We start from the raw sequence: 27,969 nt of genomic DNA, 5'->3' as shown, positions 1-27,969 counted from the left end.
TGGGCTCAACCCCTGATGCATTTAAATTCTCAAGACTCACTCAGTTATGATCAGAAAAACCGTTCACCTGATCTGACTCAACTTCTCTTATATTAATAACAAGCTGTATGTGGTGAGTATTCTGCACTTATTCTGTTATATATTACGTATGCATTATACACATAGTTATGAAATATCAAAAACAATGTCAATTTCAATTACTATACGGTTGCCATTAATACTGTAAATATACTACAAAATTGTCTAGTGTTCACCCTTTATAAGCCAAGAAACTATTGGTGTAAAGAAAGATGATGGTGCAGGGGTCCTGTTATATATTACATTATAAAATTGCATTTTTATTTTAAGTCGGGCTTGCTACAGCATTTGCGTAACGTAATACATCAAAGCCAACAATAATTATTATTGTGCAAAGAAATATTATGTACATAATAAAACCTAACACAGAACAGCCAATTGTTAACTTACTATTGTAAATATAGTAAAATTGTATTTTCAGTTGTCCACTATTCTTTCTATTAACTATTTACTGTCAAATTTAAATATGACCTTTTTTTCATTATTATTCTATAGCAAGATGCTGATGTTAGCAGTTTTCCTCCTCTGTTTGCTGCCTATGACATCAGGAGCTGCTACTGGTAACAACATTTTATATTTAGTAAATCACATTAAATCCAAAGACTTACAGCAGAATTTGACTCTTCTACACAAGAGGCTTTTTTCAGCACCCATATTTTACATCAGGCATCAAATAGTGACACAGTATAAAAGTTAACGCTCCTAAGCTTTTCGGGTCATTTTTTCGACATACCACAGAAAAACTTTGGTTATTGTGGTGACATAGTAAATCATAATAAAGTTGTGGTTACTGTGGTTTTACTACAAAAGTCTAAAAATGTCTCGGGTTACATATGAAACCCTAGCGCCCTGAAAAGGGAACGAGACGCTGCGTCAGAGAGCTGACGCAGCGTTGAAGTTGCTCACTATAGTCAAATTGTAGATTATTTTTGTAAGGGCAAATCATCTAAAGTGCATTGCTGGATAATTATCACACTGAAAATATATTTGTTTAAAACAAATAAGTATCACAGGCTGTAGTTTTTAAAAACTTTAAAATGTTTTTGGTAAATCACACACATACACCATCTATTTGATTTTGTGGTGTTTTTTTGAACAGGGCTTATCCTAGTCCTAGACTAAAATGCATGTTTGAGCTCTCTTAATTTTTAAACATCTTGCTTTGATGTATCTTAACATATGTCAGTGACATTTTTTGCACACCATTATTGGGGGTTTTTGTACGGTATGTTTGTAAAAATGACTTAAATGTCCTAATATAACTTAGGCCTAGTCCTGGATTTAAACCTTGTCAGGGAAACTGACCCAAAATGTTTTGGCAATAAAAGAGTTCTTGAATTTGAATGGTACTATTGAAAAATTGTCATGTAAAAGTTCAGACAATGTTATTGTAACTACATCATGAAAAATACACTGTAAAAAATATGTAGCATTTTTGTCAAATCAAAATATATTTAATTTCATGTTACTTTAATTTAAAAAATGTACTTGATTTTGTAAGTTATGTCAACTTTTCACAAGCCAAAACTTAAAATAGTAGTTTGAATTGACTTGCAAAAACAAGTTGTTTTAACTTCATGCTGCATTTTTAACAGTCTAGACGTAATTTTACAAAATGTAATTAAATTACAGTTACAACTGTTTTAAACCATTAAAGTTGTTGTAGTCACTTTTGACCCAATCCAGCTAACTAAGGGCCCCTCGTTAAAGCAGCATCGAACGGGTTAAAATATGACCCAGTCTGTAAAACCCAATTATAGTCCTTTTTTTGTGATTTACAACATAAAATCATCCTAAATAATATTCTGTGAAAATACAATCTTGATACAGTATATTTAATATTGACTGCATGAGTAAGATAATATCAAATGATTGAAATCCAAATCTCATCATTATATCATGAGACTTCAGCTTGGATTTCACAGACAGGGTCAAGCATACAAAAACAAATAAGCCGTTCAGAATGTTATAATTTTGGGGTCCTAACTCACCAGGTATAAACTGATGTTTGTTAATTGTCTTATTTTTGTTTAGCAGGGGGTCTTGCCGATAAAGTACTGCTGTTTCCACAAAAGACTAACAACAGCTTTATTGCAATCACTCCAGAAAAACCCCTGAACCTCACAGCTTTTACTCTATGCATGCGTGTTGCCACAGACCTGCAAGGAAATACAGCTGGTATTCTGTTTACCTACAGTATGTTTATTGCCAATGAGTTTCATGTTTGGATTGATAAAGATGGAATAGGCTTGTATTTTAATGGTAATAATGATGTAGTGCATTTTAACTTGCATCCTCCTCTCTTCATCTTCCGGACACACCTGTGCTTCACCTGGAGCTCATCGACCGGTCTCACTGCCGCTTGGGTGAATGGACAACGTCGTGTTTACCAGATATACGGAAAAGGTCAAACCATCCGTCTAGGTAACATTGTGGTGCTGGGTCAACAACAGATGAACAAAGACTGGCTTGATCAATGGTTTGTTGCACAGCTGAGTTTTGTAGGTGAAATTACAGATGTGAACTTGTGGGATGAGGTTCTCACTGCGAAAGAGATCAAGAGGTTATATGCACACACCACAGCTGTAAAAGTGCCAAATGTAATTAATTGGCGCACAGCTGAATATGACAAACAGGGCATTGTGGAAGTGATGAAGGATGATTTTGATTTCTGATTCCCCACACGGATGTCTTTTTTAAGTCTGTTCATCATATACAGAGTCATATGAATTAACCAATAAATCATGAGGTTCTATGAGGTCCCTAGTAAATGTCAGAGAAAACAGCGAAGAAAACTTATCAAATGTATTTATTAGGTGTTTACTTGCTACATAAATTTCAAAATCATTTATATTTGCTTTGTACACTGTAAAAAATACTTTGCAGCCTTAATTTTTTTTGTTAAATCAACTCAGATTTACAAGATATATCAACAGAGATGAGTTGTCACAAATTATAAAAGATAGTTGAGAAAAGTCAACTTAATTTTATAAGTTATAACAACTCACCTGTAGTTATAACAACTCATCTCTAGTCAAGATAAATAATAGTAAGTTGAAATGACTTGTAAATCTGAGTTGATTCAACAAAAAATTTTGGGGCAGCAAAGTATTTTTTACAGTGTATGTTTCTTATGTTTTTTCCTTATTACTGTCCCCTTTTTTCACTCAATGAGGTTTGTAAGGCAGTATTCCTTTTGAAACTGTTGTGAAACAAGATTTATTTTCAAAGTGGCTGCAGTACAATTAAATTTTAATTGAAAATGTTTCTCTTCAGGTTTGGCAGTATGCGCCTATAAAGTTGTTTCGCAACCCGCCATTAAACATTAGATGAATAAGATGGTGATGTGAAGAGATGTGAACGCACGTGTTGCTCTGGGGTTAGTGTTGTATTAGAGGTAAAAAATTATATAAATACTGTTCGGTTTTTCACACAAACCGATCGTTTAGTGTCTTAGGACTTCGATGTGTCGTCACGAGCCGCAGGGTTTAATTTGGATTTGTCTGTGCATGTTTTTTTTTTTCTATCAGAGTTTGTTGCCATCCAATTTTTACGACTGACAGACTGAAACGGTTGGACTTAAAAATGTACATTTGTGTTATGTATTAGCACCAGTGCCAGATTAAAACAGATATCTGTGAGGTATCTGAACGTGTTGTCTAATTTTGATCAGTCTTCTTTCTGTATTATTTCATTTTATATTATTTTTTAATGTTGTGTTTAAATGTAGTGTGTTATGGAAATGTGTTTTTGGCAAGGTTTTTGGAAGCAGTGTTTAATAAATAGCTTTTATAAACTCTAGTGATGGTCATTAATTATTAATAAATCATTAGATAATGGTTTGCAAATATATCATTATGTTGTGACTTTGCTTGTTGAGGCACATCATTGTTAACTCGTTATTTAGTAAGTGTATTAATTAACACACTACTAACACTGTAATTAATAATGTATTAATGCATATTAGTTTACCTGTATTATAAGGCTTTGGCTCATTGTGGTAATTAACAAATTAATTAACTCTATTAGTTCATAAAAGAAGTGATGATGGAATTAATCCACAATTACATATTTAATTAATAACAATTCATATGAACTAATATATTAATCAGACAGACTCTTCATTAGTTGCTAATGAGGCGATCATTAATGAATAGCTAATGAATAGCTTAGATAATCATTAGTAATACATTAATTCAGTATTATCTGTGCATTAGTTAAGCATGAATTCATGATTATTGGTGCACCCTTATTGTAAAGTGTTACCGATATATTTTATAACAATGGCTGAAACATGTGCTTCCACTCTTTCCTAATAAAGGGCCAAAAGCAGATTTTCCAGATTCATTTTCCAATTAAACTTCACACTAATATTATTTTGATCATGGCACTTTCAATAAATGATTGTATAACTCAGAACAAATAGTGTGGATATCATTACAAATGGGTCTATTGTTTTTCTATTACACTACTACATCTGTAGGTAAATCATTTCCAATGCAGAAATATTACAACGAATAACAGTGCTTTATCAGGTTACTGATGTAGCACTGCTATTATTTTGAACATAGCTGTATAACAGCTTAATTCTAGTATAGATAATTAGGACTACCATAGCCCATAAGACTGCATAGCAAGGGTTAACTGAAAAAAAACCAGGTATAACACTAGACACAAACCTTAGTCTCTTCCAAAACTTCAACCCAGTGCTGTCTACTAGAAATAGTAAGAGTAAGCATTACATTGCTCACAAAAACCAAAGTAGAAGTAATGTAATGTAAAAAAGTCTTTATCCTTTTGTAAAGCCATCCTCTGATCAGCACAGGACAGTTTGGGTCTCTCTTTACTGCCTGGCATCTCTTTCCAAACGTCTGTACCTTTTCATGACACTGTAAGCAGATAATCACACATCAGTGTGCATGAATTATGTACTCATATGTTTATGTATGTGTGCTTGTCTCTGGTTGGCATGAAGGACACTGTGGCAATGCTTGATGCTTGACTCACTCTGTCCTGATCCTCCATCCTGAAGAAATGAAACAGAAAGAAACATCAATATCATGTTAAACAACAACAACAAAGGTCAAATTAACACTAAATGACAACTCAGATTTTTGTTAAAATAACAAGTGGCAAAACAACATGAATTTTGACTTTTACATTTTATTTTAACAGGTGCAAAAATACATGAAGGTTTACCTTCTGACAAAACTAGAAATTAGAGCTGTTAATTGATAAAAAATGCAATCAACTTAAAATGATAAACTTTTAATTACAAATTAATCTTATATATCAATATTTGCCTTGATCAATCAAATGCATTATTTTATGATGGGAGATGAGAATAGACATTAAAAAAAAGTAGAAAAAAGGTTTGCAAATCATTGTATTCTTTTATTTACATTCACAACTTTATTTTGAATTGGGGTTACTGTTCATATTTTATGTGTCTTGTTTTTTTCAAGGCAATTTGTGATTTTTTTTGAACAAGGTTAATTTACAGTGAGCACTGAGCAGTAGTGTTGTAATTCTCGAGACCGGTCTCAGTCTCAAGACCACATTTTAAAGGTCTCGGTCTCGTCTTGGAATTGACCGCATTTTTACTCGGTCTCAGACAAAGAGGACTCGGAATTTTATTTCAAGACCGGTCAAGACCACAATTGATGGCACATCACAAATTTATTTTTTATCATTATTTTTATGCAGTTTATTCAGGTTTGGCATATGATGTTGGCATTGTTTAAGCATTGTTTAAGTTTCTCCCAATGACAATTTTTCTAATTTTATTACTAAAAACACCTGCATTGTGTTAAGTGGATGGCAAGCCATGGAAAGACAGTTCAGAATAAATGGTTAAGTTGATTTCAGCTCTTTAGTCTTTGTTCACTTTTATTTGCTTATAGACAAAGATAAATTCCCACATATCTGCAATGCCTTTGATTATTTTATCAACTTCTCTGATGACACACACACACACACACACACACGCACGCACGCACGCACGCACGCACGCACGCACGCACGCACGCACGCACACACACACACACACACACACACACACACACAGACACACACACACACACACACAGACACACACACACACACACACACACACACACACACACACACACAGACAAGAAATGCCTAATCATTTGCATATTCCACATTTTATCATAAGTGTTTTAATGCAGTGACTTGCACTGGTCTTGGTCTTGACTTGGTCTCGGCCTGTCTTGGTCTTGACTTGGTCTCGACCCTTTCAAGTCTTGGTCTTGTCTCGGTCTCGGCCTGTCTTGGTCTTGGTCATGACTTGGTCTTGGTTTAGGTGGTCTTGACTACAACACTACTGAGCAGTGCCTAAACTGTGTTAGCATTACCAAGACTTTAAATAGATAACAAACTGTACAGCATGTTTTGTACAGAATGAATAGCAAAAAGTGCAAAACCTAAAATAATTTTGCAATACTACAATGTGCTAACAGTTAATACAGAAGTAAGGGAAGTATTATCTCAATATCTAAATGCTGAATGAGCCAAATGCATCAGACTGTCTGTGACCAACATTACTGTAAAATATAAACTTTGCTTCTGCATTACTCCAATGCAAAATATTATCTTTTATCTCAAAACTATTTCTAGTTTACTTATTTGTAACAATACATTTTTTATTTCTATTTTTACTCTGAAAACATGAAGGAGATTACTTAACAACAAAACTGGTAATATCAGGGAATTATATATTCGTATATAGTATTATATTAAGTCTGATATGATTTTATTCATACATTTTACTTACCTGCTGAAAGTGTATTGCATAGAGTCAATGTCTGCTGCGAGTGACGTCATTAAATGAAATACAAGTACTATAAAGGTTCACTATTGTTACAATTAGGTCTACTGTAAAGAAAATAATTGGAGTGACACAGAAGCAAAGTTTATATTTTACATTAATGTTGGTCACACACAGTCTGATGCATCTGGCTGATTCAGCATTTAGATATTGAGATTATCCTTACCTTACTTCTCTCTTAACTGTTAGCACATCCTACCATTGCAAAATCTGTTTGGTCTACTTGTTTCAACGACAGTAATTTTTTTGCAATTCATTCTGGTACCAAAGCTATGTCAACATAAAGTGTCAAGTTAACTACACTTTTATGCTTTTAAGGATTAAATTGTTGCATGAAGAAATAAATCAGGCATAATCAGCATAACAATCTCAATAACAAAACCACATCATGCCACAATTCATGCAGGTTAAAGCTCATCGATGACTCCCAGCGGTTTATCTGAATTATTTTGTTGATTGTCACCACACTGTTAAAAGATCTTTGCTAATTTGTTGTTGTTGAATTAACTCAGATGTACAAGTCATGTCAACTTACTATTGAGAGAGAAAGAGAAAGACAGAGAGAGAGAGAGAGAGAGAGAGAGAGAGAGAGAGAGAGAGAGAGAGAGACTTAATATGTCTATTAAATGTCTACTACTTTCAATCTCACGGAAATTCAAGTTAGTCACGGAAAATGTGAATAATGTATTCGTGTTATTGACACGAATTTTGCCTGTTTTCCGTGCCACTCAGCACGAATTTCTATAAATAGTTTTTCGTGTCTGTGTCACGACTTTCTTTATAGTGTCATTTTATATTTTGTTTTCTAACTGTTTTTTCCTTTTTTTTACCATTGTCACTTTGAATTTGGGTTAGAATCACTTTCTGCGACTTCCTAACCCAAACCCCAACTTTAACCCCAACTCCAGACGACAATAGTTTTAAAGTGGGAAGAAAACATGTAGAAACCAATACATAAAAGTACATCCTAACCCAAACCCCAAATCTAACCCTTACTCCAAGCGACAATGATTTAAAAATAGGAAAAATGATGAGAAAAAATATTTAACATGACACGATAAAAAAAGTCGTGGCACAGACACGAAAAACTATTTATAGGAATTCGTGCTCCAGTGGCACGAAAAACTGTGGAAAATCGTGTCAATAACATGAATACATTAATCTTGACGTGAGATAGGGTAGCATATATGTGTCAATAACAAAACAAGCTACAAAAAATGTATACTTTTTAAACAGATTGAATGTATATTTGGAGTCAGGAATATTGTGTTTTGAAAAGTTAATTAAACAAGATTTCAATCCATTTAAATAAGTTTTTTTTATATTTTTGATTGCTCCACCTAATAAATGTCAGGTGGTACAAGCAAACATTGTCTATTTGTTATAAAGTTTTAATGTGTATTGTGTTGATTGATTGATTGTTTGTTTACTTGATCGTGACATAAGTATAAAATAACTGTAACATAAAACTTAAATTTGAGAACAATAATTTTAAAAATGCAATTACAATAATATACTATCAAAAAGTAATTTTGTAATAATATGTTACATCAACTGCCCACATTTGGGCGTCATGGGCCCTCCTACCTGAGTTTGGGCTCAACCCCTGAAGCATTTAAACTCTCGAGACTTACTCAGTTATGATCAGATAAACCGTTCAACTGATCTGACTGAACTTCTCTCAGATTAATAACAAGCTGTATGTGGTGAGTATTCTGCATTTGAGCATCATTTTTAAAGAGTTATATTTCACGCATTATAACACATAGTTATGAAATATAAAAAAATGTATTTCAATTACTATACGGTTGCCATTAATAATTTTTATAGGCCAAGAAACTATTGGTGTACAGAAAGATGATGGTGCAGATGTCCTGTTATACGTATATAACATTACAAAATTGCATTTTATTTTAAGTCAGGCTTGCTACAACATTTGCATAATGTAATTACATCAAAGCCAACAATAATTATTAATGTGCAAAGATATATTATTTACATTATGTAATATAACCTAATACCTTTTAACACAGGAGAGCCAATTACATTAATTTTAACTTACTATTGTAAATATACTAAAACTGTATTTTCAGTTGTCTACTATTCTTTTTTATTATCAACTATTTACTGTCAAATTAAAATATTACATAGATTATTTCTTTATTATTATTCTTCAGCAAGATGCTGGAGTTAGCCGTCTTCCTCCTCTGTTTGCTGACGTCAGGAGCTGCTACTGGTAACACATTTTATACTAAGTAAACCACATTAAATCCAAAGGCTGATTTTCACTCTTCTAAACAAGTGGCTTTCAGCACACATATTTTACATCAGACACAGTACCAAAGTTAACGCTCCTAAGCTTTACGATACATTTTTTGGTTATTGTGGTGACATAGTAAATCATTATAAATTTGTGGTTACTGTGGTCTAAAAACATCTCGGGTTACGTATGTACAGTAACCCTGGTTCTCTGAGAAGGGAACGAGACGCTGCATCAGAGAGCTGACGCTATGGGGAGCGCTGCCATGCTGTATGCGTTCCACATGTCAGCTCTCTTACGTTGCGTTGAAGTTGCTCACTATAGTCAAATTGTGGGTTATTTTAAGGGCAAATCATCTAAAGTGCATTGGTGGATAATTATCACACTGAAAATATATTTGTTGAAAACAAAGTAGTAACACAGGCTGTAGTCTTTGGACCAAAATCATAATGCAATTGCAATCATATTTAATTTATTGGAAAAGGTAACTTACATCTAACTTAAAAACTTACAATTAAATTTAATTGAAAAATTATTGCTTAAATTTGAAATGGGTGTTTTTTGAACAGGGCTTATTCTAGTCTTAGAACATCTTTTAAAACATCTTGCCTTGATGTATCTTAACATATATCATTGACATTTTTTGCCCACCAGTATTGTTTTTTTTTTTTAAATGACTTAAATGTCCTAATATAACTTAGGCATAGTCCTGGATTAATTTAAACCCTGTCTGGGAAACTGACCCAAAATGTTTTGGGAATAAAAGAGTTCTTGCATTTGAATGGTACTATTGAAAAATTGTCTTAAATGTTGAAAAATGCAGACAATGTTATTGTAACTACATCATGAAAAATGTCATTAAATACAATGTTAAAAAATGCAGCATTTTATCCAATCAACATATTTTGTGTTAATTCAACTTAAAAAAAAATTACTTAATTTTGTAAATTGTCAACTTTTCACTAGCCAAAACTTAAAATTGTAGGTTGAATTGACTTGCAAAACAGTTTAAACAACTGTTTTTAACCATTAAAGTTGTTGCAGTCACTTTTAACCCAATCCAGCTTAGGGCCCCATGTTGAGGGTTAACATGTGACCCATCTGTAAAACCCACACTGAAAAAAAATATTCATTGAATTTAATAAATTTTTTTAAGGTAAGTTGTTGCAATTAATTTATTTTTAAACAAAAAAAGATTAGTAAAGTAAAATAAAATATAAAACTTTTGTTTAAATGTAGCTTAAATAAATTAATTGCAACCACTTACCTTCAATGAATCATTTTTTTTCAGTGCAACTAAGGTCCTTTTTTGTGATTTACAACATAGAATCATCCTAAAGAATATTCTGTGAAAATATAATCTTGATATATTTAATATGACTATATTACTAAGACTATATATTTAATATGACTGCACGAGTAAGATCATGTCAAATATTACAATCAGTCATTGAAATCCAAATCTCAAGTCAAGGTCAAGTATACAGAAACAAATAAGCCTTTCAAAATGTAACAATTTTGGGGTCCTAACTCACTGATGTTTTTTAATTGTCTCCTTTATTGTTTAGCAGGAGGTCTTGAAGATAAAGTACTGCTGTTTCCACAAAAGACTAACAACAGCTTGGTTGCAATCACTCCACAAATACCTCTGAACTTCACAGCTTTTACTCTATGCATGCGCGTTACCACAGAGCAGCAAGAACAGAAAGATGTTATTCTGTTTGCCTACCATACTGATGCCTATGAGTTTTATATTTGGATTGATAAAGACGGAGGCACGGGCTTGTATCTTAGTGGTAATAATGATGCAGTGCATTTTTCCTTGCCTCCTTCTCTCTTCACCCTCCGCACACACCTGTGCTTCACCTGGAGCTCATCGACCGGTTTCACTGCCGCTTGGATGAATGGACAACGCAGTGTTTACCAGCTATACAGAAAAGGTCAAGCCATCCGTCCCGGTGGTGTTGTGAAGCTCGGTCAGTATCCTAATATGGAGAACTTTGTAGGTGAAATTACAGATATGAACTTGTGGGATGAGGTTCTCACTGCAAAAGAGATCAAGGGGGTATATGCACACACCACATCAGTAAAAGTGGCAAAAGTAATTGATTGGTTCACAGTTGAACCTGAAATACTACCAGGTATCAATGTGGAAGTGATAAATGATGATGTCTGATTCCACACACGGATGTCTTTCTATTGAGTCTGTTCATCATATACAGTCATATAATTAACCAATAAATCAAGAGGTTATATGAGGTCTCTCTTAAAAACATAACTTAAAATAAAATGTATTTATTAGGTGTTTATCTCTTGCCGAGCCCCTAAGGTGACATTGTAGTAAAAAAAATAGAAAGAAACTAAAAAGTTTGGTTTCATTTGCTCACGTGAAACCTTCATGTGCAGAATTTTTTTTTAAGTTTAATTTCGCAAAACTAAACTTGAATGAGGGTTTCACGTGAGCACATGAAACTAGACTTTATTAAATTTTTGCTCCATGTCCCCTTAGGGGCTCCGTAATCTCTTATTTCTTGTTACACACATTTCAGAATCATTTATATTTGCTGCGTGTTTTCCTTACTTATATCCCCTTAATTTCACTCAATGGGGTTTGTAAGGCAGGATTCCTTGTAAAGCTGCTGTAAAACAAGATTTATTGTCAAAGTGGCTGCAGTACAAATACATTTAAATTGAAATGTTTCTCTTCAGGTTTATACATCCAGCATTAATTTAAAGGTATACTCCATTGTTTTGTCATTTTAAACTATGTTATTACCTTAACTAAGGCTATGTTTACACGGCAGCGCTGGTGGTGACGCGAACTGGTTCTTCTTGTTGGAAGGAGGAGTTGTTGCAGTAGGTGATCGATGACGTCAACCTACCACGAGAGCGAGTTGAGGAATCACACGTAGAGGTCTAATTTCGAATCGCTCTCGCGGTACTTTGACATCATCCGTCTGTCGGTTCTTGCAGCGCCGCATGAAGTCAAATAAAAGTAAAATTGCTGACCTCCGAGCACTCCTCTCTACTCCTTGACATAATGGAGCAGCTGTATTTGCGAATACAAACACACGAAACGAGTTTGCACGAACATAAATGTGATCTTGGAAGCGTCCAGAGTAGCAGTCACATGTAAACATAGGTCGCACTTTTGACGTAGGTACGAGTTCTGGCGCATAGTCTGTGACGTTGCCTGCTTAAACATCCGTTTGTCTCTGTTTACATGCAACCAACGATTTTCAAGATCTCCACTTTAGCCGGAGATTTTAGAAACAATCGGTTTCAGAGGCGAGTTCTCCGTTTGCGTGTAAACGAGGGGCACAAACGAAAGTAAATCTCTCAGTTTTTAAAGCAACACTATGTAGTTTTTTTACCTTTAAATAATGTCTCTAAAATTATTTCAGTGATAGAACAACTTTTAACTGGACAAATTGTACTGTTGCTGCAACCTGAGCAGCCTCCTAGCTGCTACAAGCACACTCTGAAAGTGGCGGTGGAGGGTAGAGCACACAGCCCCGCCCCTCGCCCTGCCTGCAGAAGAGTGTCTGATACCAGGCACTGTTGCGCTTTTCAACCACATGGGGGAGCTGTAAGTCATTTTTACATGGAAACTACATAGTGTTGCTTTAAAAATAACCATGTACGTGTAAACAGAGCCTAAGAAGAGTTGATACATACCTCTATCATCTAAACACTGTGGCGCGCGTCGACACTTTGGTAGCACTTAGCTTAGCCCAGTTCATTCAATGATACCAAACAGAGATAAAGTTAGAAATGACCAAACACATCAACTTTTTTCTTATTTGAAACGAGTAGTTAGACGATCAAATATGGTGGCACAAAATAAAACGTGTTGCTTTTAAAAGCGGGTTAAAAAGGGTAACTATAATGTATGGTGGAATAGCACTTTTGGGAATACTTCGACTCGACGCAGTTAAAAGTCACGCCTGAAAAATCCGCTCCCCTTCTCCCTCTCATAATGAGAGGGAGAGTTTTACTGTGCCCTGCGTATGTATAGTTGTATAGTATGTATAGATAGATTATTGACAGTAGGAAAAATCACAAAATTGTATATCTCTGAGATGAAGGGAACCACTTTTTTAACTAATGAAATGTCGATTGGGGTCATAAAGACCCCAAGGACCGATTTTTAATAATCAGGGGTTTAAGTGAAGTTTAGTGCTCCAGATATTTTTCATGAAATGTTTCACTCTCTTTGTGAGTTTAGGTGCTTTTATAATATGTGGGACATAACCTGTGAGGTCATTTTACTATTACCAGATGTTCTTGTCTGCCTATGCCACGTATACAGAAATAAAGTTTTTGTTTTAAGACCCCACCCTGAAACTGTCTTTACAAAAAAAACCTGTAACCGCTCTGGAACAAGGTCTATTCAACATAAGAGTACTATAGATTTATTCATACATTAAGTATGATAAAGATAATACTTAAATATTTCTAAGTAAATAATTTTTCCCAGTACTTGTCGCATTGTAGGAATAGTGGGTTAAGCAAAAAACTTTGTATAGATGTGTTGCACAATTCTTGCATGCAGCAAACTTTCAAGAAAACAGCCTGAGGGGCCTGAACCCCAGTAAAGATTTATGTCTTACAAAACGCCCCTGACAGACACATTTAAATTCTCAAGACTCACTCAGTTGTGATCAGATAAACCGTTCACCTGATCTGACTGAACTTTTCTTACATTAATAACAGGCTGTATGTGGTGAGTATTCTGCACTTGAACCACTTCTTCTTTTATTACTTTTATTACCTGTGCAGGACAAAATACGTATCGTTTTGAAGTTGCAATTGCTCATGTGCATCTTATGTTGTGTTATGCAGCTACTGTATTCACGTTTACCAGTGCTAGTTTGTTTAGACTGTTTCTTGATATTAAGTTATAGTAAAAAGCTATGTAAGTAGTGTAACTGAAATTAAAGTAAAGAGATGTGTTATATTATGTGTTTATATATTTTATGTCAGTGTTTGAGCCATAATTTGTATGTTAATGATACATTTTCATGTAATAATGCGCTGTTGCTATACAGATGAGTGTAAAATAGTGTAAAATTTGGTGTTATTGGGGAATGTTTTGTTGTTTGCTGCAGGCAGGGTGACCCATGGGGTTAACTATGCAGGCTTTTTCTTCTTTGGCTCATAAATTGTGGAATTCCTTGCCCTCAGAGATTAGAAATGCAGAATCCCTGGGTGTTTTTAAATCCCACCTCAAAACGTACTTTTTTAGGGTAGCTTTTATGTGATTAATTTGTTATTTATTGGCTTTTATTTATTTATTTATTTATTTTTTGCTAGTTTTAGTGCCTGTAATGTTATGTGTATCTTATGTCAAGCCCTTTGAGATGATACTTTTAAAGGGGCTATACAAAATAAAGTTTATTATTATTATTATGGGGCCCTAGGTAAGTCCATAACAATGTCCTAGCAATGTTTTCTTAAACATTAAATTCAAGAAAAATTCAAGAAAAATTTGCTTACCTCATTGGCAGATTTGTTGTCCATTATACTTAAAGGACAAGTTCAGTATTTTACACTTAAAGCCCTGTTTTCAGATTGTTTATGATGAAATAGAACGGTTTTGACTGAAATTTCGACATATGCAGCTGCCCGAGAATTTTCGGGTGTTTGTGTTTCATCTCCCACCTCAACAAAGGGTTTATAGGTGCACTGGAACAATCCTTCCTAAAATGCATTAAACTTTCGTTTACAAAGACGTGAAACTCACCGAGGGGTCGGGGGTGTTCAGTGGTATGCTTACACAAAAATCGCTGCGAAAGATGCTTTCCAACACGTGTTTTAGCAATCGTTGTTAACTTGTGGACCTATTTTTCCAAACGCCTCACACCCGTATATATTCTTCCGCTTAGAGCTTGAATAATAGACACTCCAGCCCAGTTGCTGGTGATAATCCACCTTTGCCAATTGCAAGAATAGAAACAAAGTTCTCGGCGCGGAGTAATATCGTACCTCACAGCACATCTAATACAAGTCAATGGAGTTGACAAAAACTACGATAAAACCTGTTGAAATGAGTAATTTGCAGCGATTTTTGTGTGAGCATATCAGTGAACACCCCTGACCACTTGGTGAGTTTCACGTCTTTGTAAACGAAAGTTTAATGCATTTTAGGAAGGATTGTTCCAGTGCACCTATACACCCATTATAGAGGTGGGAGGTGAAACACAAACACCCGAAAATTTTCTGGGCAGCCGCATATGTCGAAACAATCTGAAAACAGGGCTTTAAGTGTAAAATACCGAACTTGTCCTTTGATTTATTATCAACTATACTGTCAAATTGAAATATTACTTTTTCATTGTTATTCTTACTTACTCTTAGTTTTTTTTCTTTTGATCTGCAGCAAGATGCTGGAGTTAGCGGTTTTCCTCCTCTGTCTGCTGCCTATGACATCTGGTAACACATTTTATATTTAGTAAATTACATTAATTTCAAAGGCAGAATTTTACTTTACAAAATACAAAACCCCAACATGTGACCCAGTCTTATAGTTAAAGTCATGTTTTGTGATTTACTGTTTTCTACATAAAATCATCCAACATACAGAACACTGAAATATAACCTTGAAATCTTTAATTTTGTAAGATCATGTAAGATTGAAACTGAAGTTAAATCAATGACCAAATTAAACTTTGATGCTCCAAATCTCATGAGTATATTTTGAAACTTCAGCCTGGATTTCACAGACACGAAATTTCACAAATACAAAACACATTTTCAGAATGTAACAATTTTGGTGTACTAACTCACCGGGCACCTCCATTGGATGTAAACACTAGAGTAATGATTTTTAGTGAAGACTTTTTTACTTTCTCACCAGAAGAAGTACCTTTGCCTCATTTTTGTAGTGCAGTAATAATGTTTGTTAATTGTCATCTTTTTGTTTAGCAGGTGGTCTTGCCGATAAAGTGCTGCTGTTTCCACAGAAGACTGATGACAGCTATGTTAAAATCACTCCAGAAAAGCCCCTGAACCTCACAGCTTTCACTCTATGCATGCGTGTCGCCACAGAGCAACAAGGACAAAGAGATATGTTTGTCTTTTCCTATCGTATTCCTGATATGAATGATCTTCGTGTTTGGATTGAAAAAGATAAAACCATAGCCTTGTATATTAGTCGGGCCAATAGTAGAGTGTATTTTAACTTGCCGCCTCTCTCCAACTTCCTGACGCACCTGTGCTTCACCTGGAGCTCATTGACCGGTCACACTGCCGCTTGGATGAATGGACAACGCAGTATTTACCGGAAATATGGAATAGGTTGTGCCGTGCGTCCCGGTGGCGCCGTGGTGCTCGGTCAGAATCCTTATGAACTTCTGGGTGGTTTTGATGCAGAGCAGAGCTTTGTAGGTGAAATTACAGATGTGAACTTGTGGGATGAGGTTCTCCCTGCGAAAGAGATTAAGGGGGTTTATGCAAATACAGCAACAGTAAAAATGCCAAATGTAATTAATTGGCGTACAGCTGAATATGACAAACAGGGCATTGTGGAAGTGATACAGGAGGATTTCTGATTCCATATACAGATGTATTTCTATTGATCTGTTTTAAGTCTGTTTATCATATATACAGTCATATGAATTAACCAATAAATCTTTCTAAGCATTAACTTGAGTGTTTTTGCATCATTTGGAAAAACAGTTTTAGTGCTGAAGAAAAATAACAAATTCCAATCATACTGACAACTGAAGGAGATGTTTTAATGATCCAATAAAAAAGTATGCTGTTATCATCTTATACTGTCTATGAAGTCACTGGCGTTGCACTGTATCCTCTTAATAACAATCAGGTGATTTTAGCGCCATTGTTATTTTGTATGGTTTCGCGGGCTATGTGACATCAGAGATCGGAACTGGGAGTACATCGATCTCGAGTTCACAGGTGGGAAGTCATGGGTTTGACTGCCGTTCCAATGCACTTTCACGGGTAAAAGGTTGGAAAAACACGGGTTACAGGTTGCCTGGAACGCGGCATTAAATACACTGGGTATAGAAACACCTGGGGCAATAATCACCACACAGACCAATGAAACAAAAGAACTACACAGAACTACAAACATGGCAAACAATTGGTCCCCACAACGTGATAATTACCAGGTACACACACACACACACACACACACACACACACATGGTCATAAGAACAACCTCTGGACCCGGGTCTGTTTATTCAGAACACATCATGGTTGACATCTGTTCAAGTGATATCAAATATGAAGTTGACCATACACACCTAAATGCTTGAGTCTTTGACTTTAAAGAAACTTTTGATGTTACAAACAAAAGTTTAGTTGCAAACATGAAAACACACATTTGCTTAAGAGTCTTATTCATTAACATTAGTAAATGCCTTAGCTTAAATGAATAATAAGCTGTTTATAGCATTTATTATTATCATTTGTTAATGTTAGTTTACTGTATATTATTTCTATAGAGGGTATGCATTTACATCACTTTTCCACGTGACCACACTGGAGCTCGCCCTGTTGAGTGGCAAAAATTCAACAAAATGGCTGGTTTACATAGCGGCTGCTGCGAAAATGGCAGTAAAACTGACTATTATCACCTTAAATTGAATTTAGTTGGCCTTAGCAGTGACCCTAATAACTTGCCAAACAACCAGTATGTGGACATTGACATATGGCCAGACATCGCTTTTCCTGACATATATGTTTGTAACCATCCCACCTTTGTGGAACACAAGGCTCATCATAATGGATGTTTTTTTCATGACGGCTCACTGACAAAACTTTGCAATTACACAGAATAAGAGTATTCATTGGTGTATTTTTATAGGATTTTATCCCAAAATTTTACATACCTGACATATGGTTCTGCTACTGATTTACTTCTCCTTTGAGTGGCAAAACATTCAACAAAATGGCTGGCTGTTCTAGCGGTGGCTGCGAAAATGTCAGTATAACTGAGAATTATCAGCAAAAATGAAATTTAGTTGCACCTGATAGTGACTCCAGCAACTTATCAACCCACCTGTGGTCAGTGGACGTTGACATGGATGATCTTTACTTCTCCTTTCTGTGTTTCTTGGCAGCCTGTAAAACGGTATCTCTGAATTCTTGTTGAATCTGTTAGTAGGCCTACAGTATATCGCACAACAGCGTTTTCCAATTTAGACGCGTTTTCACCGTGTTTTTGCTGATTTCACACTGTACAGAAATTCTGCCGCTTTGTCTTTTGCCACTCAGTGAGCGTAACCGCAGTCACTTTTGCCGAAGGTGACGTCATGTGCATACCCTCTATAACAGATGTTCATGTTAACTCATTGTGCAGTAATGCTAACAGATACAAAAAAAGCATTAGTTTATGTAAATTCATATAATGTAGAAGTAGTGTTCATTTTTACTTCATGTAAACTTAACTTTAATGATGTTAACAAATGTAACCTTATACTGTGTAAAGAGCCACCCAAAATAAAATAAAGTGTTATCTTTTTTATTGTTCCTTGTAACAAAGAACCACTGCCCATCAAATTTTTTTGTAAATATGATGAAGATAAGCCCTTCAGGAAACAATGACGTTTTTCCTAAATGTTTTTTATTTGGTTTCATTGGAATTGACGAGGCAGAAGCCAAGCGTGTGCATGTGTGCACAATGTTAACACAGATATTGCCTTTACTTAAACCATAAAGTAAACGGCACTTAATATTTTGCAAGGGCGTAGTTTTGATTTGAATTTATTCTTCCAATACAGTCCATAAGTTTACGAGTTTATTTTACTCCCAACACTTTTTTACTCTCAAATTATTATGCAGAATGCACTTTTGCACTAACCAGATTTATAATGATATAAGGGATTAAAATGATCCAAAAACAGATATCTGTCAAATGTGCTGCATGGACACAAAACAAACATTGTCCAAAAAACAAACACAATGTAAAATAAAAAATGTATTTACAAAAGTTACATATATATGCATATCTTTGACATGACTTTAACTGCCCCATTCATTAAACTTTAGTATACAAATATAGATTTTGTCTTTATTTCACTTTAAGTAAGGAATAATTGACGACGGGCCATTGCATTATAAGAAAATAATGCACACCAAGGTGGTAATGCGGCACACCGCAGGTGTGCATTATTTTCAAATAGTTCAGGGGACCGGAGTCAATTGTTCCGCTTATACCACGGTTACCACAAACATTGCTCTGGTGCCTATTTTTAAGACATTTGAAAAATTAGGTGTGCGGTTTACAGAAAAATAATCAACACGCATAGAACATTTCTCAGCCAATCAGAATGCAGCATTCAACAGACCCGTGGTATAAGACGCTAGTATTGCATCCCTAAGTTGATGTTTTGAATTATAGTGCTGTCCACCTCATCTTTCATATAATGATGCACCACAGGCTCAAATTCTTTCTTATTTTATGCCCATATGAATTAAAATAGTATTATCCCCCATGAAGGTAAATTTGTTTCAGAAGACATGATTCCCTTTATATCCCATTGTGAAAAACATATTTTTAGGAAAAAATTTATTGCACATGTATTTACCTTTACCTGTTTTATGGATTATAATTGTGGACTACCATGTTGTGGATAACCAACCAATAAAGTTTAAGTCTTGCTAAGACTGTTTATACATATGTGTATTTATTTGTTTGATATTATTTATTTGATATATTTTTTATCTGGTCATTTGATTATGTGCAGTATTTTAATGATTATTGTCTTTTTTATTATGACTTTGTGTATATTATGGATAGCCTTTATTTTATCTTATCTTAATAACTTGTTAAAACTTGTATCTGTTAGCATGCTAATAACATGAACAACTGATATTAAAATGATATAAACCAGGGTGGGCATTCCTGGTCTTGGATGGCCACTGTCCTGCAAAGTTTAGCTCCAGCCCTAATCAAACACTGACATTCATAAATGTAATCAAATGATGTGATAAACTTTTATAGTGTTATTATATGACTGATAAGTACATTAGGGATTAAGATAAGTTTCTTTGGGATTGAATATCATGTGCATCACTGACGAATATATATATATATCAGGATATCAATAGGCTTTATGCCCAGCTGCACTACTTCCTGAACTTCAGCCAGCTTTTTGTTTCCTGTCTGCCATTATTGGACAAACTGATTAATTCAGGTGTGCATGACCTCAGTAGTCAAATCAACAATAATCAGACACATCTGGATTAATCAGTCTGTCCAATAATGGCAGACAGGAAACAAGGAGCTGGCTGAACTTCAGGAAGTAGTGCAGCTGGACATAAAGCCTATTTATGTTAATGAAGTGGAGTAATTGAGAAAAGTCACAAAGCCTCACAATCATACACAAAAAAAGGAAACCATAAACTGTTAAAATGGCTAAAGTCAAATAGATAACACAAACACACAGTGTCTTAAATGATGAAAATAATTTAACATTAACAAAACAGCTGCAAACACAAACCACTCACAGTAAAACAATATCAATACTCACCCTGATAAGATTAAAAAAACGCGGACACATTTAAATCCCTCTTTCATCCATGAACACTGAATCCTGAATCCTTACTTTACTCTCAGCACTGAGAAATAAACTTCTTACACCAGATCTTAGTTTAAACCCAGCACTTTTATTGATGACAACTTTATCATTCATTGTATCGTTAATACAAAAGTAAATATTCTTCCATATGGTCATCATTTGCTGTTTTCACAATTATAATCCTTTTTAAGCATTTCACTTTAATGTGATTTGTGATTAATAAATTGCTAAATTAAGTCACTCCATCCTAAATCTTTAACTGTAAGTATGTATGTGCACTCTTATCTGTGTGCCTCCATTAATAAGTGTCATTACATAATGATTAATAAAATAATATTTGTGTAATAATATGTTACATCAACTGCCCATGTACATAAAAAAATGATGACACTTTTGGGCGTCGCTGGGCCCTACCTGAGTTTGGGCTCAACCCCTGATGCATTTAAATTCTCAAGATTCGCTCAGTTGTGATCAGATAAACCGTTCACCTGATCTGACTCAACTTCTCTTATATTAATAACGGGTGAGTATTCTGCACTTAATCTGTTATATATTACGCATTTTACACGTAGTTATGAAATATCATTAGCAGTGAATTTCAATTACTACAGTAGCTATTAACAATGTAAATACTACAAAATTGTCTAGCCTACGAAACTATTGACGTACAAAACGATGTTGGTGCAGGGGTCCTGTTATGTATGACATTATACTTTTTTCACTTTTAATTTAAGTTGGGCCTGCTACAACAGTGTGTATGTTATAACATTTGCATAACGTAATAACATGAGGCAATAATAATTATTAATGTGCAAAGATAGATTACATCTTTAAATAACCTAATACCATTTAACATTTTAACTTTTAGTAAAAATATATTTTCAATCGTCCATTATACTTTATTTATTACCAACTAACTATTTACTGTCAAATTGAAATATTACATATATATTTTTTCATTGTTATTCTGTTTTGTTTTCCTTTTGATCTGCAGCAAGATGCTGAAGTTAGCTGTTTTCCTCCTCTGTGTGCTGCCTTTGGCATCTGGTAACACATTTTATATTTAGTAAATTACACTAAGCAGAATTTGTCTCTATAATATAAAAAAATATATAGACTGTTTCATCAGAAGCATGCAGCATCTGAACCGGATTGAACTTCCAGTCTGAATTTATTTATTGGTTTGGCTAGTGGTTAAACTGATCTCTGAAACAAATACCTTTGGATAATAAAATTTTTTGGTTTGCTAAAAACGAGGGAAGATGACGAGCATGGATCACAGCTGTGCTGAGATGTTTGGCAGCCAGACAATAATTCAATGACCTGTTGCTAACACTGTACTGTACATTCATTTTACACAGTAACATTAGCTCAATAGTTGATAAGCATTATGTAGCTTAATATATTAACAAAGGAAATTTACTTGTCATCTATTTCCCTTGTTATCAGAAATAAACTACATAAAAGGACTCTGCTGTTATTTATTCTCTGTGGAAGTGTAAGTTGCGTTTAATCCACAAAAGCTGTTTGTTTATGTTGTTTCTGCTGAAACCGTCTATATATTAAATATTGAAAAATGTTCATGCAAATGCAATCTAAAAAGCACAAAATTAAGCATTCAGCTCCAGAGGGTCATTCTTTGCAGAAAAGTAAGCAAAAATGCAAAACCCCAACATGTGAACCAGTATGAAACCCATAAAAATGTTTTTTGTGAGTTGATAAAAATCATCCAACATAATGTAAAGAACACTTTGTGAAAATATAACCTTGATATCTTTAATTTTGTAAGATCATGTTAAAGATTGAAACTGAAGTGTCTAATCAATGACTAAAAGTAAACTTTGATGCTCCAAATCTCATGATTATATTATGAGACTTCAGCCTGGATTTCACAGCCAGGATCACAATTTTGGGGTCTTAACTCACCAGGTATAAATCTCTGTTGGATGTAAACAATAGAGTAATAATTTTAAGTAACGTTTTTTTTTTACTTTCTCACCAGAAGTAGTCCCTTTGATAAATTTTTGTATAGTGATGTTTATTAATTGTCTTTTTTTGTTTAGCAGGGGGTCTTGCCAATAAAGTACTGCTGTTTCCACAGAAGACTGATAACAGCTATGTTAAAATCACTCCAGAAAAACCCCTAAACCTCACAGCTTTCACTTTATGCATGCGTGTCGCCACAGAGCTGCAAGGAAAGAGAGAGGTTATTCTCTTTGTCTACCGTATGCCTGAAGTCGATGAGCTTAATGTTTGGATTGAAAAAGACAGAACCATAGGCTTGTATCTTGGTAGTTCTAGTGCGGGAGTGCGTTTTCACTTGCCACCTCTCTCCACCTTCCGGACGCACCTGTGCTTCACCTGGAGCTCATCGACCGGTCTCGCGGCCGCTTGGATGAATGGACAACGCATTATTTACCAGAAATATAAAAAAGGTCTCACCATCCGTTCCGGTGGCACTGTGGTGCTCGGTCAGGATCCTGATTCACGTTTGGGTGGTTTTAATGCAGAGCAGTGCTTTGTAGGTGAAATTGGAGATGTGAACCTGTGGGATCAGGTACTCACTGCGAAAGAGATTCAGGGGTTATATTCACAAAGCACATCAGTAAAAGTGCCAAATGTAATTAATTGGCGCACAGCTGTGTATGCTATAATTCCAGGAAGCATTGTGGAAGTGGTGGATTTTTGATTCCACACACAGATGTCTTTTTATTGATCTGTTTCAAGTCTGTACATCATATGAATTAACCAATCAATCTTTCTGAGCATTACAACTTATGAATTAATCAATAAATCTTTCTGAGCATTACAACTTGAGTGGTTTTGTATTTTTTGGGAAAAAAGTTTTTTAAGGGTGTAGAAGAAAAATAACAAATTCCATTGATGCTGACAACTAGGGGATGTTTTAATGATCTTGTAATTGTAACAGTATGATTATCTTGTTATTACATTATACTGTCTATGAAGTCACTGTTGCACTCTTCTGAAAATATCAGTCAGGTAATTTGAGCCCAAAAGCGATACAGAAAGGGGGTATGTGTGTATTATCATCTAGAGCAGGGGATTAAAACTGGGGTTTGGGGACCCCCAAGGGTCCTCCAAGAGGTTCTAAGGGGTCCTTAGAAAATTTCAGAGAGAAAGGCAAAGACTAATTCTAAAATTTATTTATGTGGGGAATATGATATGGGCACTGTTAGGCTTAGCACTTCACTTTCCTGCGTCATGCACTGCGACCGTTTCTCAATCCGCAACCTCCGGAGGTCGCATATGCAAGCTGCAGCTGCATACGGCATCAAGCTTGGTTTATTAAAGTTAAAGGAGCATTTCATAAGAAAATTATAACAATTTACCATTACCAAGAATAATCATCAATTTTATCATTTTTATTATTCTGAAATACGTCTTTATGAAGTATGCAGCTTTCAAATGCGAAAAACACACAAAAAATATTTTTGTAATATTATATGTCAACTGCCCATGTACATTAAAATAAATAATTAACATGTTTGGGCGACCCTGGACCCTCCTACCTGAGTTTGAGCTCAACCCCTGATGCATTTAAATTCTCAAGACTCACTCAGTTGTGATCAGATAAACCATTTTCCTGATTTGACTCAACTTATATATTTATATATAACTAAACTCTTATATATATATCAAGCTGTATGTGGTGAGTAAGTTTTCTGCACTTGAACATCTTCTTTTAAAGATATATAAACCGTTTATTAAGCATGCTTTATACAGTAGGGATAAGATATTACTATATGGTTGTCATTAATAAAGTAAATAGTATAATACTAAGTCTTTCCTTTATAGGCCTAGAAACTATTGGTATACATAAAGATGATGTGCAGGGGTCCTGTTATATACACAATTATAAAATTGCATTTTTAATTTTAGGTCAAGCCTTTTAACCCATTGACTTATCGACTATTTACTGGCAATTAAAATATTATATTTATGATTTTTTCATTCTTTTTATTATGATTCATGCTGTTTTGCAGCAAGATGTTGATGTTAGCAGTTTTCCTCCTCTGTTTGCTGCCTATGACATCAGGATTTGGTAATGGTAACATTTTATAAGTATTATTTAGAAAATCATATTATTTCCAAATGAAGGATTTGACTCTTCTACACAAGAGGCTTTGCTTCAGAACTCATATTTTACATCAGGCATCAAGTGACACACCAAAGTTAATGCTCTTAAGCTTTTCAGGTCATTTTTGGACATACCACAGATAACATTTGATAATTGTGGTGGGATTGTAAATTTGTGGTTACTGTTGTTTTAATACAAACAGACTAAAAAGCTTACGCTGTAAAAAAGCAGCATGAAGTTAAAACAACTTTCGCAAGTCAGTTTAACATCCCTGTACTATTTTAAGTTTTAGCTTGTGAAAAGTTGACATAACTTAAAATTGTTAAAGCAGTTTGTAGTCTAAAAATGTATACATATTTTATTTCAACTTTAACTTAAAAAAAAAAAATAAGTTAAACAACTTCAACTAGTTTTTATATGTCAAGTATTCACAAGTCAAAAATTAAAACAGTAGGTGGAATTGACTTGCAAAACCACATTGCACATTAACTTCATGCAGCATTTTTTACAGTGCGCGGATGCAATCTAAAAATCACAAAAAGTGCAGACAATGATATTGTAATCAGGGAAAATTTTGTTAAATACATGTAATTTTACGAAATGTCAATAAATGAACTGTTTTCAACCATTAAAGTTGTTGCAGTCATTGTTGACCTAATCCAGCTAAGGGCCCCTCGTTGAAGTAGCTTCGGTTGGTTAATTTTTGAAGAAAAGTAAATAAAAATACAAAATCCCAATATCAAGGTTCAAGAAGCTTTGTTATCATTTAAACCTACAGCTGATGCAATACACAGTGAAATGAAACAACGCTTCTCCAGGACTATGGGGACTGGGGGGGGGGTACAAACCAAAGTTTTTAAATGCGGCTAAAAAACGCCAGGTGGACACCGAATGCCAGCTTTTTTTCAGCTGACTGCCAGCTTTTTTCAGCTGAGGATTTTGGTTGCTTTGATACTTCTGCTATGTTTATCAGTCATTGAACAATGCGCCAGTTGGTTGTTGTGATGTTTATCCCGCCCCTCCTCCACTGTGATTGGACAGACGTGTGAGAAATGACATTAGTCCCTTTCACACATACAGTGTTTACTGGTAATTTACTGGTAAATTGCAGTTAACATGTCATGTGTGAACAGAACCTTTCCGGTAAATCAGTGCTCCCAATTTACCAGTAAGACAGGTTGTAAGATTAACGGTAATTTGCCGGTAAGCGCTGTGTGTGAACGAAAAATATAGCATTACCGGCATTTAGATGACGTCAGACCGCGCTGACAGATCGGGCGGGCCAATCGGAAAGTTTTTTATACAGGTGACGCGGTTTCCCCCAGACTGTTTACGGACGTTTCCACACACATGTTGCTTAAAAGTCGAGCACACCTGAAGTTAACATCCACATTTCTTCACCAAAGTTGTTGGTGAAGCTGCTGGCTTTTTTTTAAAACGCTGCGCTTTCCCCTGGCGTAAAAGCAAACTGATTACTCCAGGTGTGTCTGATTATTGTTGTTGTGACTACTGAGGTCAGGCACACCTGAATTAATTAATTAAAGTTTGTCCAATAATGGCAGACAGGAAACAAGGAGCTGGCTGAAGTTCAGGAAGTAGTGCAGATGGGTATCAAGCCTATTGTGTGTTACATTGTGCGTTTCTTGAGCCAGCCTCAAAACCAGGGTACAAATAGCCTATTACTTATTGCATTTCATGCTTTTAAATGTAAAAACCACGCAAACATCATAAGTAGAGCTCAGACAACAGAATAAAACAATAAAAACGGCTGATGCTCCAAATCTCATGATTATATTTTGAGACTTCAGCTTGGATTTCACAGACAGGGTCATAAATACAAATCAAATAAGGCGTTCAGAATGTAACATTTTTAGGACCCTAACTAAACCTCTGTTGGATGTTAATGATGTTTGTTAATTTAATTTTTTGTTTTGTTCAGCAGGGGGTCATCTTGATAAAGTATTTCTGTTTCCAAAGCAGACCAATGACAGCTTTGTTAAAATCACTCCAGTAAAACCACTGCGCCTTACAGCCTTTACTTTATGCATGCGTGTCGCCACAGAGCAGCAAGGAAAGAGAGAGGTTATTCTTTTTGCCTACCGTACACCTTATTTCGATGAGTTAAACGTTTGGATTGAGAGCGACGGACGCATATCTTTCTATCTCAGTGGTGATGGAGTGTATTTTAACTTGCCTCCTCTCTCCACCTTCCGGACGCATCTGTGCTTCACCTGGAGCTCATCGACCGGTCTCGCTGCCGCTTGGGTGAATGGACAACGCAGTATTTACCGGATATACAAAAAAGGTCACACCATCCGTCCCAATGGCATTGTGGTGCTTGGTCAAGATCCTGATTCATTTCTGGGTGATTTTGATGCAGAGCAGAGCTTTGTAGGTGAAATTACAGATGTGAACATGTGGGATGAGGTTCTCACTGCGAAAGATATCAAGGGGTTATATTCACACAACACATTAGTATACATGCCAAATGTAATTCATTGGCGCAGAGCTGAATTTGACAAATACGGCATTGTGGAAGAGGTGAAGGATTATATTTGATTCCACACACAGATGTCTTTCTATTGATCTGTTTTAAGTCTCTTTGTCATATACAGAGTCATATGAATTAACCAATAAATCTTCCTGAGCATTACAACTTGAGTGGTTTGCATTATTTGGAAAAACAGTGGTAAATAATTATTAAGGTGCTATAGAAAAAAAATGACATCATGCTGACAAGTAAAGGGGATGTTTTAATGATCTTAAAAATGTAACAGATACTGTTATTACCCCATGAAGTCACTGAAGTTACACTGTATTTTCTCAAAAAAAAGTAATTTTAGCCCAAAAGTGATACAGAAAGGGGGTAGAGGGTGACACGGGAGTGGATTTTCCACTCCCACAAAAACATTCTGTCCCATCCAAATTCCACGAAAAAACATCCAATCCTGTCCCGATCCCAGAAGAATGACTCCTATTCCCTCCCATTCCCTCCCACTCCCGTGTTGTTGTTGTTTACAGAAATCTGACAATTACAGTAAAAAAAAACAGTACGGTATGTTTGTAAAAACAACTTAAATGTCCTAATACGCTTCTATATTCTATATTCTGTCTTTTACTGAATGTGCTGTT

The 27,969-nt window shown here is 35.1% G+C and overlaps 5 protein-coding genes across 19 annotated transcripts; all 5 read left to right on the top strand.

Annotated features, from left to right (window-relative positions):
• The first annotated feature begins 41 nt into the window (after positions 1 to 41).
• LOC129425957 (C-reactive protein) lies at positions 42 to 27,493 on the top strand. Of its 13 annotated transcripts, none has more exons than XM_073864260.1 (3): positions 42 to 107; positions 24,742 to 24,801; positions 26,777 to 27,493. In XM_073864260.1, exons 2-3 carry the CDS (start codon positions 24,747 to 24,749, stop codon positions 27,394 to 27,396), a joined length of 675 nt encoding a protein of 224 aa, XP_073720361.1. In that variant the 5' UTR covers positions 42 to 107; positions 24,742 to 24,746; the 3' UTR covers positions 27,397 to 27,493. The 13 variants fall into 13 exon arrangements, with proteins under 13 accessions (XP_073720361.1, XP_073720356.1, XP_073720358.1 ...); XM_073864255.1 differs by having other exon boundaries at positions 50 to 112; positions 24,743 to 24,801; XM_073864257.1 differs by having other exon boundaries at positions 60 to 112; positions 24,743 to 24,801; positions 26,780 to 27,493.
• Positions 2,106 to 2,956, top strand: LOC141362021 (C-reactive protein-like; the record flags this gene model as incomplete). Its single annotated transcript, XM_073863591.1, has 1 exon — positions 2,106 to 2,956. A coding segment is annotated over one exon (648 nt), but the record flags the coding sequence as incomplete, so codon positions are not given.
• Positions 9,110 to 11,479, top strand: LOC129425762 (C-reactive protein-like). The gene is made up of 2 exons (XM_055181890.2): positions 9,110 to 9,164; positions 10,760 to 11,479. The coding sequence occupies exons 1-2, from the start codon at positions 9,110 to 9,112 to the stop codon at positions 11,362 to 11,364; spliced, it is 660 nt and encodes a 219-aa protein (XP_055037865.2). The 3' UTR covers positions 11,365 to 11,479.
• On the top strand, positions 13,772 to 16,836 carry LOC129425959 (C-reactive protein-like). Of its 2 annotated transcripts, none has more exons than XM_055182053.2 (3): positions 13,772 to 13,914; positions 15,571 to 15,623; positions 16,119 to 16,836. In XM_055182053.2, the coding sequence occupies exons 1-3, from the start codon at positions 13,910 to 13,912 to the stop codon at positions 16,739 to 16,741; spliced, it is 681 nt and encodes a 226-aa protein (XP_055038028.2). In that variant the 5' UTR covers positions 13,772 to 13,909; the 3' UTR covers positions 16,742 to 16,836. The 2 variants fall into 2 exon arrangements, with proteins under 2 accessions (XP_055038028.2, XP_055038027.2); XM_055182052.2 differs by having other exon boundaries at positions 13,775 to 13,914; positions 16,116 to 16,836.
• LOC129425961 (C-reactive protein-like) lies at positions 21,181 to 23,544 on the top strand. Of its 2 annotated transcripts, none has more exons than XM_055182060.2 (3): positions 21,181 to 21,261; positions 21,733 to 21,785; positions 22,805 to 23,544. In XM_055182060.2, the coding sequence occupies exons 2-3, from the start codon at positions 21,737 to 21,739 to the stop codon at positions 23,425 to 23,427; spliced, it is 672 nt and encodes a 223-aa protein (XP_055038035.2). In that variant the 5' UTR covers positions 21,181 to 21,261; positions 21,733 to 21,736; the 3' UTR covers positions 23,428 to 23,544. The 2 variants fall into 2 exon arrangements, with proteins under 2 accessions (XP_055038035.2, XP_055038034.2); XM_055182059.2 differs by having other exon boundaries at positions 21,184 to 21,261; positions 22,802 to 23,544.
• Positions 27,494 to 27,969: the final 476 nt, after the last annotated feature.

This window comes from Misgurnus anguillicaudatus, chromosome 25 (assembly GCF_027580225.2).
Source record: "Misgurnus anguillicaudatus chromosome 25, ASM2758022v2, whole genome shotgun sequence".
NCBI lineage: Eukaryota > Metazoa > Chordata > Actinopteri > Cypriniformes > Cobitidae > Misgurnus > Misgurnus anguillicaudatus.
Note: the sequence above shows the minus strand (reverse complement) of the source record. Positions and strands in the feature narration are given on the sequence as shown.